The sequence below is a fragment of the Diprion similis genome, chromosome 8 (genome assembly GCF_021155765.1).
Source record: "Diprion similis isolate iyDipSimi1 chromosome 8, iyDipSimi1.1, whole genome shotgun sequence".
NCBI lineage: Eukaryota > Metazoa > Arthropoda > Insecta > Hymenoptera > Diprionidae > Diprion > Diprion similis.
In genome coordinates, this window is record NC_060112.1 from 1,219,172 (window position 1) to 1,230,831 (window position 11,660).

Sequence of the window (11,660 nt, forward strand, 5' to 3'; positions counted from 1 at the left end):
TCCTTCCTGTCCGACCTGCTCTACCGACAAGACACGCCGCATTACGTACGTCTGCAGTAGTTTCATCGAGTCTCGCAGTTTCCGTTGAAATGTTGGTACCGCATAGCATCGAGTAGCCAACTAGGTACACGTCGAACGCAGAATCTTACGAAGAAAAGCGAGTAAGTAGCTGAGGCACACATGTGTGCACCGGAGGCCCCGCAGTGAACGCGTATCATCATCGCAAGCAAAGGCGAGACGAGACGAGGCGAGGCAAGGTAGGTATGCAGTAAGTTAAGCGAGCGCGGGCAGATATATCCGTCGGTGATGTTCGTCAGGGTTCGTGCCTTTCCGCGGTAGCGAGGCGGGGTTTAGGCGGGGTCGATACGATACGGTTTGGTACAGTAAGTGCGGGTATCAAACTATATCAAAAAGTTTATATCAGTGGTGGAGACCCAGCGGCAGCGCGGTGTGTATATTCGGGTTTTAATACGCGAGCGATGAAAATCATCATCATCCACCGGTGACGACGGCGAGGTTGGTACGCGCTCGATGAATTATTTCGAGGACAGAACGATCGTCCTACCGTTCGAGAGGCGTCGGTCCGTTTTGCCGCTTTTTCGCTCTTTAAATCCCGTGTGCTGAGACGTGAGCCAGTGCTGCAGAAGCCACGATGGTGCGGCGGTACGTCGAGGGTTCTTTGGATCGGGCCTTGAGGCAGTCGGCGGCGTTGCCGCACCTACCGTTCCTAGCATAACAAGTATTCCGAGACCAGTGAGCGAGCGAGCCAACGAGTGGAGTTCCAAGCGAACACGAACGCTCTACGTCGTTGCCACATTTACCCCGAGGAGCTCACGGCTCGGGCTTACTGATTTTTCTGCGCTGGTAAGCTTGTAGTAACAGCCTTCCTACGATCAGTTTTTGTTTTTGGTTTTTTTTGTCTTTGTTTTTTTTTCAACTTCTTTTTCTTCTTTTCAGTTTTTTTTAAATTTAAAAAATTTTTTTTTAGCTTACCTTCCTTCTTCGAATTCTCTCATTGTCAGTCTTGCTTGTTTACCCATGCCGTTTATTGGTATGACGGTTGATATAATATGTTATTTACTACATATACGTGTAATACGAAATTGTTATCCTATTGAAGAAGCGGATAGTACATGCTATAGCATACTTATCAATGTATTCAATCTGTATATGCACACGAAAATGTTCGTACAAACTCATCATTGAATCGTTCTATCATTTCCTTTTGTTTTTTTTTCATCCTTGTACACCACTTGGCTCGCAATTTTATCGAATATACCTGCAGGTGGTCTCAATAATTAATGTATTCTCTCAGAAATCAGTTGTTTTCATCTTACCCGTATTCAATTTGCATTTTTCGTCTCGACGTTCCGTTTTCTGTTTTTATTTTCGCGCATGGCGTTCACTTGTTCGTTTCATCCGTTCAGCGAATAGCTGCTAATTTTCGCTGACTGCTCCGTAAGTGGGTTACAACAAGTATTGTTACAATTACTCGTTACAAGTCACGTGCTCATATGTCAATTTCACATAACTTCTATAAGCAAATTTTATTAGGCGGTTTCGCTGCACTTACACGAACGGGAGTTTTCTGCAAAAATGTAGTGATTTTTTTATTTTTCTTCAAACTTTTCATGCTCTCTTATCGCAATCAAACTTATAATACGCAAAAAGAACCATCCCCTTTAAGCGCGATCGAGCCTAAAGACGCAAACAGCCAGGCTGCAGAGCACCCTTCGAGATATCGAGTCACGAAAATCTGCGCAATTTCCATAAAACTATAGATCAATACAATAATTCACAATTACCATAAGCCGATGCATAATTGCACGTTGCAATGGATTCCGCCTTGTTCGAGTATAAAAATGATACAAACACCTTGCATTGTCTAGAGGCACAAAAAGGTATACAGATTGCTGCAAGTCGTTTCAGGGATCGGATAGTCACGTGCCATTTGACCACGTGTCAGCCAGGGCTGTAGCACCATGCAGACAGCAATACTGTACACATACGTACATTCCGTCACTGCATGCAGTCGGTGTACGTAACAGTAAGGTATCCACGCCGAGGAGGTGGGGAGAGAGGGTGCAGGACGTGGTGTGAAGAAGTGGTGAAAAATGACGCGGGAATATCTGATTACCGCTTAGGTAGTCCGCAGTTTGCAAATTTTTTTTCCCGTTACACGCTTCTGTAAACGTGATACAGAGGTTCGAATGATGTGAACGTTAAAAAGGCAGCAATCCGTACCAACGGCATCATGAAAATTATTGATAACGACCAACGCAGGAAAACCACGTAGCTAAATCGATGCGATTCGAGTCGCAAGTTATGCCGTCGCGTTCGAACAGGGTATACGCACATTCCCCGCATGGACATTGCGATAGTGCACGCATGTGCAGAGAAGTAGGTACGTGGGTAGTTGCGGGGCAATACCCGAGTATAGACCTATGCGTCCTACAGGGTGAAACGGCAACGTGGGGATGATGTGTCAGCCAGCCCTTTATATCAGTTATCCCCATGGTAGTTGCTAACTGCACGAGGCGGCGCAGCTCGTATATGTACCTATAATATGCACACACACACACATATATATATATATAACAAACATGCGTTCCAGTCATGGACAGAATCCTCTATATCCACCCTCGCAAAATCCATGCAACCCCTGCAACCCTGCAACCTGCAACGGCATGTGCACAGACGTACTTACATAAGTATATACGCTATGTCAAAGTATTGGTGAACGGAATTTCCGACTGTTTGTATAATACGTATAGATATGTAAGGTATATAAATGCCGCGAGCAGCATCATGCACTTGCGCAGATCACGCCGGGGTGATTCGGAGGGGATCCGAATCCAGATCATCGTCGTGTACTGTGTTACGTAGGCAAGGCACACCTACATGCGAGAGATACCTACTAGGCACACGTGTCCGTTCTCGCGACTCGAAGACTCTGCCAGCGAAGCTTGTTATACCTAGGTGCTAATTGTAGGCCGCCAAGACGCGTCGACTCCCGAACGAACTGCTAACGCTGGTACAGGGTACATTATACATCGGGATTGAAAATTGCTAGCACAAGAAAGAGTTGCAGCTTATGAATGCGGGACATGTAAAGCACCGGTAAATCTGAAAATACTCATGTCACATGTCGTGAAAAACCGTTCGGAATTGCACTCGTCAACGACCTTCAGCGATGTGACTTTTTTCATTTATATTTTATCATATCTGATTACAGGAGTAAACGAGATGGCAGTGGCCGACGGGAGGAGGAAACCATTGGTCAAAGATTTGCACGACCACATCGTGTGTCCACTGTGTCGCGGGTACCTGATAGATGCGACTACGCTGGTCGAATGTCTGCATTCCTGTTAGTATGATAATTAATCAATCCCATGTAGACGATATGGTATAGACGCATAGCTTGGCAAATACGTGTGACAAGGATTGCTGTACAAGAGTCGACCCCGTAACCCCATAATTGTAAATTTTCCTCTTGCAGGAACTATTATATAGGCATCCTTAACACGATATGTAAGGTAATTTCGGGTGAGAAGGCCGTAGATAAGAGATGGTCCACGGTATAGTAAAGTGCAAACACAGTAAAGTACGTTGAAAACTCTACCGCGAGCCATCTTTTTATACCTGTAGCCATCTCAGCGGGAATCACCACTAAAAGTAGAAAACAAAACGTAAAGAAATTTCAATTTTGCTAGCCGAAATCGATGTTGGATATCAAAAAAAGTTACAACTATACTAGTATATGTATGTGGTACAGACCGCGTTACGTATTGTATACGCATATAGTATATCGCAACAGCATTTGCCGTGCACGAGGGGGATTTTGAGCGTCCGGGAGACGTGCGGTGTAGCTAATTCATTTTCGATGGCTGAGGGGTTGGGTAAGGTTGCGGTGGGGTGGGTGTGGGCGCGTGTCGGGAGTTAAAAATGGCTGACGCTAGGGCTGGTTTGCCTCCGTTTGATCAGTTTGCAGGGGTTGCATCGTGCGCCGTCTTGGTAGCGGTGCTCGAGCCTGTCCTGTGTGCGGCGCACTGACGCTTCCGCCTCTGCTGCCGGACCTGGCCCTGCAGCATCTCGTTTACTTGGCCGTTCCGGGTCTCTACCGATCGGAATTGGACAGAAGACGTCACTTCCGCTTGGTGAATCCCCAGTGTCCGCCGCCCGCCCCGCCCCTCGGCGGCTTAGCGTTGACCCTCGACGATGCGGTGAGTCTGAGCCTATGCGAGATCGTGAACACGGACGACGTCGTCGCGACTGCGGAGGAACCGCGGCGGCGACAGCGACGCCCGCGGCCGGCGACGGAAAATGGCAACGACATCAGCGAGCTGGTCCAGGAATACGCCGAGGACGAGAATTCGAATGGCAGGGGACAAATCCGGTATCTCAAATGTCCCGCCGGCGTTACCGTCAGACATTTGGTTAGACTTTTGGCCCTTAAACGTGGGTGGGGTGACGCCGAAGCTAAATTACCGCTCAAGAGGATCGAGATGTTGTACGAATATCCTAAAAGCCACTCCTCGCCTCCTGACAAGAGTACCGGTAAGCCGGATATGCGACCCCTCGAACCTTCCTGGACTCTACTCGACCTCGCATGCATCTTCAAGTGGGACAAGGTGAGCAATGTATAATGTTTTATCAAGACGAACACTTATTCGCATATACCTATACCTATCTACAATATGCGTACGTATATTTCCACATTTGCACCGATTTCAATAGATTTGACGTTTCGTGTTCAACACAACTACAGGTGTATCGTTATGAAAATCGACTCTTTGAAGATGAATTATATAGCGGAAAATATAAAGTTACAGGGGTGGCCATGAGAATTGTCCAGATTTTTTCGACGACTTTAACTTTGCCATGACAACAGCCGCACTGAGAGAAGCGTTTATTTAAACTGTTAAAAAACGTATACTCGGATATGGCGAAAAAAGTGTTTAGTTATTATTATCAAATTTTACTTGAGCCAAATAGGACTATTGTTAACTAGGTAATAAAAAAATTCTATCGATCATTACTTGGCTTGAGTAAAATTTGACAATAATAACAAAACATCTATTTGGCCATATCAAAATGTGCGTTTGTTAACAGTAAATACACTTTTTTCTCAGTACAAAATGTTACGTCAGTTCAGTATTTTCATGCGCATTTGTCTCTTGGAAAAATTTCCCCGACGATGCCGATGCCGTAGGCTTTTATGGCCACCTTGCAGGTACAAAGAAATCGCGAACACTGGGGAAAAAATCCGGCTGCAACGCTACAATTCATATATACAAATTCATGAGACACTTGACGCTGTACAATTGTCTCCCTGCACTAACCCCCTCCATTTTAGGAAACCCCAATGAAGTTGTACTACCGGGTAGTACAGCGGTCAGAAGAAACGATACTCCAGCAGCAGTCAGGGGTACCGATATCACTAAGTTCCTATAACAACACTGCCAACAACAATAACAGTACAGTTGGAAACAATTCAAACGTGATGGAAAACGTCCAAAGACCACCAACCCCACCGCCAAGTCCAAAGCAATCGTCCAATCCAGAAATCAGAACAGCGTTGCAGTCACAATCCGCACAATTATCGAATACGTCAAAGCCAAAGTGCAAGCCGATAATAAAAAGTCTTGAAATATTAAAACCAGTTAGTGGCATAGTGAGAAAAGCCAGCGAAGAACGAACGGAGTTGGAAGCCCGCGTGGAAACTACAGAAGAAGCGCCTCCCGAAGTCATGGCAAAGTCCTTAAATCCGATTTCGGTCGAGCTATCCGCGTCGTCGCAGCAACAACAGCAATTGATAAGCAGCTGTAGCGTGCAGGAAACGATCGCCCAATCGGTAGACGCGAACGGAACTCTGGTGGCGAGTGGAGAGACGAACGGTATAAAGATAAAGAAGCCGCGTTGCAAAGTTACGCCGGTGATGCGAGCTCCGGGACTCCAGGGAAGCTGCGGCGCCGCGGGTCCGGTAAATTCTGGGGGAACGGAGAGCAACAAAAGCGGAAGGAAATTACCGAGGCTGGAGCATCACAAGCGGCGGAAACGACGCAACAAAAGATTGATAGCCGAGATAACGACGACGCCGAGGGAAGACCTGCTTAAGCTGAAAGTCCGACTGACCCCCTGCCCGCCCAGGATCACATCCAGCACCGGAAGCGCCAAGGAGAAGCTGCTGCAGATGAGAGCCGTACGCAGAGAGAAAATCAAGACCGGGACCGAACGCGCCCAGACGCCGCCGCCCTGCCTGCCTCTGACTCCACCGCCGTCGGCGTCGATCGACGGATCGCCGATACTCCTCGGCCCGACGACGAAGAAGAACGAAGAAACGGCAGCCGAACAACCGAGGATTGCGAAGGACTCGGTCGCGACTGTAGCGTCGGGCGGGGATCCCCTTCCAGTTCATATGCAGGAGGAAACGATCGAGGAAATAATAGACGGGATACCGGACGAGGTTGTCAGGGTTGCGCAGAACATGAATAAGAGCAACGGTGCAGTGAAGCCAATTGCCGCAGCGTCGATCGGCGACCAGGAGAAGTGTTCCGTGGTTCAGGTTATTACAGTCGAGGATGAGGTTCAAGAGGTGCGGGAGTCGAAGCCGAAGAAGAAAGACGTGGAGGAGATTGATAAGAAGAAGAAGAGCATCCCGAAGGTCGAGGATCACGACCAGCGCGAAGGGGTCAAGTCAACGACCGTCGTTGAAGCGAGCGAGAAGCCTGCGGAGAAACCGAAGGATGAAGAAGTGCTGCGAAGACTAGGGCTGGTGGCGATAAGCGAAGCGAGCAAGACGCTCCAGGACAAGATCCGGAACTCTCAGGGCGGCGGCGGCGGTGGCGGAGGGATAGACTACCATCGCGAGTCCTTGGAGCGTCAGCTACGCGAGAGTAAAGCGAATCGCGTGCGAAGTCTGCTCGCTGAGAAGCAAATGCGCGACGCACTGAAGAGCATAATGTCGAAATCGAAGCCGGGGGGCCTGCAGGCGGGCTCGAGCAACGGGCAGAAGAAGGGGCCGCCACCCTTGGCGCCGCTGACCCTGAAGCAAGGCTTCTCGATGCCGCCGAAAAGCGCACACCCGGTACAAACAAAGGCGAACCCGCACCACGTCGGGCAGATCTCATCCTCGGCGTCGAGTCGCGGCGCGGGTTCGAAGAACGAAAAGCCTCTCGACCTGAGCAGCGGAGCGAACAACGCTCTGGACCTTTCGCCGACTCCGAGCTGCAGCAACCCGGTCATAACGAGTACGACCTACTCGACGTCACCCGCTGCGCCGACGGTGAGCAAAGCAACGCCGACGACGACGGGTCGAGGAGTTGGCGCGGATAAATCGCCGGAGCGGGACGTCAAGAAGAATCAGGATCTGAATTTGCGGACGCTTTCGGACGCCGCGGTATCCCTCCTGAGGACCAGCCCGACTCGAGCCAGCGCTCCCTGCAATCCAGCCGTCGATCCGCAGGTGAGAATAACCGGGAACAACTCGACGACCGTGCAGAGTAGCGGCAACAAGGTGGCTCTGCGCATACCGCAGCCTCATCAGAGAATATCCGGGTTTGGTAACGGGATGAAAATCAAACCGAACCTAGCCGTCAGGCACATTCCAAATCCTCAAGCCTTTGTCGCCTCGCAGTATAACAGGAATCAGAGAACGTCGACGGGCTTTTTTACCGCTCAACAACAGCCTCCTTAATTATCTTCAAAATTTATTCGTTACACGCGATTCGCTTGTATCGTGATCATCCGTACAAACGATAGACTCACAGTCCGGCATATCCCCTGTACTTTCCCTCGTGCGTTTTTTTTTTTTTTTATCATTTCTTTGGTTTCTGATATATTTGCATGATCCTTATGCTTTGAACAAGAAAATCTGACATCTGACGTATGACAGCACTTGTTACGAGTATCCTTATATTATTTACGTATAATTACCATGCGTCTATAAACTTGAATCTGCAATTTAGTTTTATCACTTTATCGAAGCATGGCAGTGTTATAGAGCAAAGCGACGTAGACTATAATACTTATGATTCGTATGGAACGAAAAGAAACATACATATACATATAGTATATGCCTACCTGTAACACATATTATACTATATACCCAAACCTATATTATAATAGAGACGTGTTTATGTGTATAACTATTCGTCTATATGTATAATAGAGATGCCAAAGAATGCCAAGAGAACGTGTGCAATGTCGTAGTGCAATCTAACTATAATTAGCAATATGATAATTAAAGAAAAAAAGAAAAGAAACAAAAAAAAAAAAAAAAAACAGAAACAAAAATTTCAAAAACAAATTAATATCCCATGTTATTATTATGTAATATGATAAATGAATACCAACATATATTCCTATTTATAAATCCTACATCGGTATAATGATGTGCGAAAGCGCCTAGGTATGTAATACCGAGTGTATCGAGTAATTATAACTTGAATACACTGGAAAATTTTAATCAATACGCAAGTGGTGTTTTTTTTTCAAACACATATGTTGCAGATTTGGTTTATGCTCTGTTTCAAACCTGTTTTCGTAATATTTATTATACGTTATACACTTCAACCGCATCTTTGATCCTCATCCGTTTATTTATACATATGTGTATGGTATAGTTGAAACATGGAGAATTATTTTGCGAATGGCAAAACGCGTGAGATAAATATGAATAATATAAAGAAAATTAGTAAATAAGAAACGAATATGGATTTTAATATCACCGCATATTTGGATACATAATCATCGAATGAAAAAACTAATATATAAAAAGAAACATTAAGGAAAATGAAATATGTATGAAAAAACAGAAAAACAAATCTTACGTAACATCTGAAAAAACATGTATATACCGATAACGACACGTCTAGTAGTTACAGCGGTATAATAGCGCAAAGTATGATTCAAATAATACCGCTATATCTATACAAGAGTTGCAGTATAATAACATATTATAATAAGGTGCAGGGCAGCGAGAATATTTTGTTACAGAGTAAATTTCAAGTTCCAATTTCCGGGAACGTATTATACTATGATATACACGTGATATCTGCATAATCCTCGATCCAATCTTCGTTTTAAAATTTTTATTACTATCTAGTAAGAAAATCTATTTGGGAATCTTAGAAAGGCGTACGCACGTGTGTACATATACATGTAATGACAAATTATTATACCCTCCCGAATAGGTGAATATAGAATAATATAAGACCGTCGAGAAAATGGTATTATATATAATGATAATGTAACGATTCTCCGTACCTACAAAACATATTGTGTGTGTGTATATATATATATACATATATATATATAATGATAACAATAATTGTTATTATTATTATCATTATTATATTATACAGGTATGTTATAAACTTGGCTATACTGCAATAATATTCAAAATATTACCGAATGTCTTTGTTTTGTTTATGTACTAATTTTTATTCATTGTTTTCTTCTTTACTTCCCTCTTTATTCCACGGTTTTAATTGAGTAATTTTAAATATTGATATATACATATTGTGTGTATGTATATTAGGGCGTGCAAAAAAAAAAAAAAAAAAAAAAAAAAAAAAAAAAAAAAAATTCTTCAGACGCACATCAAAATTTCAGTAGAGCATCTGAAATTGAATATCTCAGCCAAATATGAGCTTTTAATATTGATATTTAGAGATGCCCATTTCATTTTGTCCATTTTCCATTTAAATAACACGTCAAAAAAATGGAAATTTTTCTAATTTATGTTTCACGTAAACGGCCTGACGATATAAATTATCTAAATATAGATTTTTATAGGAAATTTTACACTCTGTAAAAAAGTACTGATATAGAATTTTCCTAACCCTAATCGATTAAGAGATATTCGCCTACAAACATTGAGTCATATGCGAATATCTCTTAATCGATTAGGGTTAGGAAAATTCTAGCTCGGTACTTTTTTCATAGAGCGTGAAATTTCCTATAAAAATCTGTATTTGGATAATTTATAAGTCAAGTCTTTTACAAAAGAAAAAAAATTCCAAAATTTTGCATTTTTTTACGCCTTATTTAAATGGAAAATGGACAAAATAAAATAAGCGTCTATAAATATCAATATTAAGAGCTTATACTTGGCAGAGACATTTTATTTGAGATGCTCTACGGAAATGTTGATGCGCGTTTGAAGATGACATTTTTTTTTTATTTTCAAAATGTTGGTTTGTGATCTAAAACAAATTCCTGCGAAAGGAGAGCCCTGTAGCTCAATTTTAAAAGGTCGCTCACGCGAATTTTGTATTCTGTATCTAATGAACACGTGAAAAATCAGAGGGGCACCGACAAGAACCGGTAAGTTTGAATGTCTTTTGCTGCATCCATAGTTCGTTGAAGCCAACCATTCGAAAGAGTGCAAATATCACGATCGAGAACGCTCAAGATTTTTGGAATCAAGCAGAAATTCCCTTCCACCCGATAAGATGTAATTTGTAACAAAACAAGTGCACTGTGCACTTATTCATTAATAGGGTCGAGCTTCCCCTGTTGCTGCCCCTCTGATTTGTCACGTGATCGGCTGCAGATAATTGAAAAACAATTCCCTCATTTTTTCAGATTCTCAACTCAACTGTAACCCGCATGCCCCTAAGAGAGCGGATTTTCCTATTTAACTTTTTGTTAGTAAATTTAACTTTCAGGGGCACATTACATCTACCAAACGGATATCTATAGAATTTGGTGTCAGGGAGGTTTCTTGGGTCGCTGATTACGAATCTAAACTCAAAATTTGAAAATTCAAAATGGCGGACTTAATATGGCGGATCAAAATCTCAAGTCACTTGATGTTGCCGTACTTGATTCGCCATTTATAATTTTGAAATTTTTTATTCAGATTCCTAATCAGTGACCCAAGAAACGCCCCTGTGCCTTTTGTCGAAATCTGTTCGGTAGATTTACTGTGCAATGGTGCCACTGAAAGGGTTAAATAGGGAAATCCACCTTCTTACGGGCACGGGTTAAACATGAGATAAGAGTCTGAAAAACTTATTTGGAATCGATTCGGTCGAAATTAAAAAATGACCTTTTTTAGGACCACCCTAATATACATATTAATATTGAGAGGTTGATATTGTTGTCTATTTATGTTACATTGTATAAGGGTATTTACGCGGTAAGAGTATTTATTAAGTACCTTCACATACCTAGTTGATAGTTTGTTATTATTATTATTACTATTTATCCGTTGCTTCTTTTGTTTAATAGTCACCACTACCCCCGTCCTTTTACCTCCTCCTCCTCCCCGTCCTCCGCAACTCCGCACGTCATGCGTTAATTTATCGTCAGAATCGTTTTTTGTTAAACAAAAATATACCTAATATTATACGCACGTACCTTCATTAGAATTTTAGAGTTATTATTGTATAGTATTTCTTATATACATATGAATTGTAATATGTATTCGTTTGACAAACCATTATATACATAATAAAAATATGATTAATACGTGTCTCATGTAAAATTGTACAAGTTTTGCGAAGATCATTTACCTGTCCCAAATCGATCTCATAATCCACCTTCTTAATTCCTATGATTACAAACTGTATCTATCGGTTTACAGAAGAAGAAAGAGATTGACTTATAGGACGAAAATAAAGAAGAATGAAACGTAATAACTCTTTTATTAC

The 11,660-nt window shown here is 43.1% G+C and overlaps 1 protein-coding gene across 2 annotated transcripts; it reads left to right on the top strand.

Annotated features, from left to right (window-relative positions):
- Nucleotides 1-319: 319 nt before the first annotated feature.
- On the top strand, nt 320-8,298 carry LOC124408463. 2 transcript variants are annotated; one of them, XM_046885383.1, is made up of 4 exons: nt 320-864; nt 3,236-3,367; nt 3,985-4,631; nt 5,357-8,298. In XM_046885383.1, the coding sequence occupies exons 2-4, from the start codon at nt 3,247-3,249 to the stop codon at nt 7,694-7,696; spliced, it is 3,108 nt and encodes a 1,035-aa protein (XP_046741339.1). In that variant the 5' UTR covers nt 320-864; nt 3,236-3,246; the 3' UTR covers nt 7,697-8,298. The 2 variants fall into 2 exon arrangements, with proteins under 2 accessions (XP_046741339.1, XP_046741340.1); XM_046885384.1 differs by lacking the exon at nt 320-864 and adding an exon at nt 2,783-3,041.
- The last annotated feature ends 3,362 nt before the right edge of the window (nt 8,299-11,660 follow it).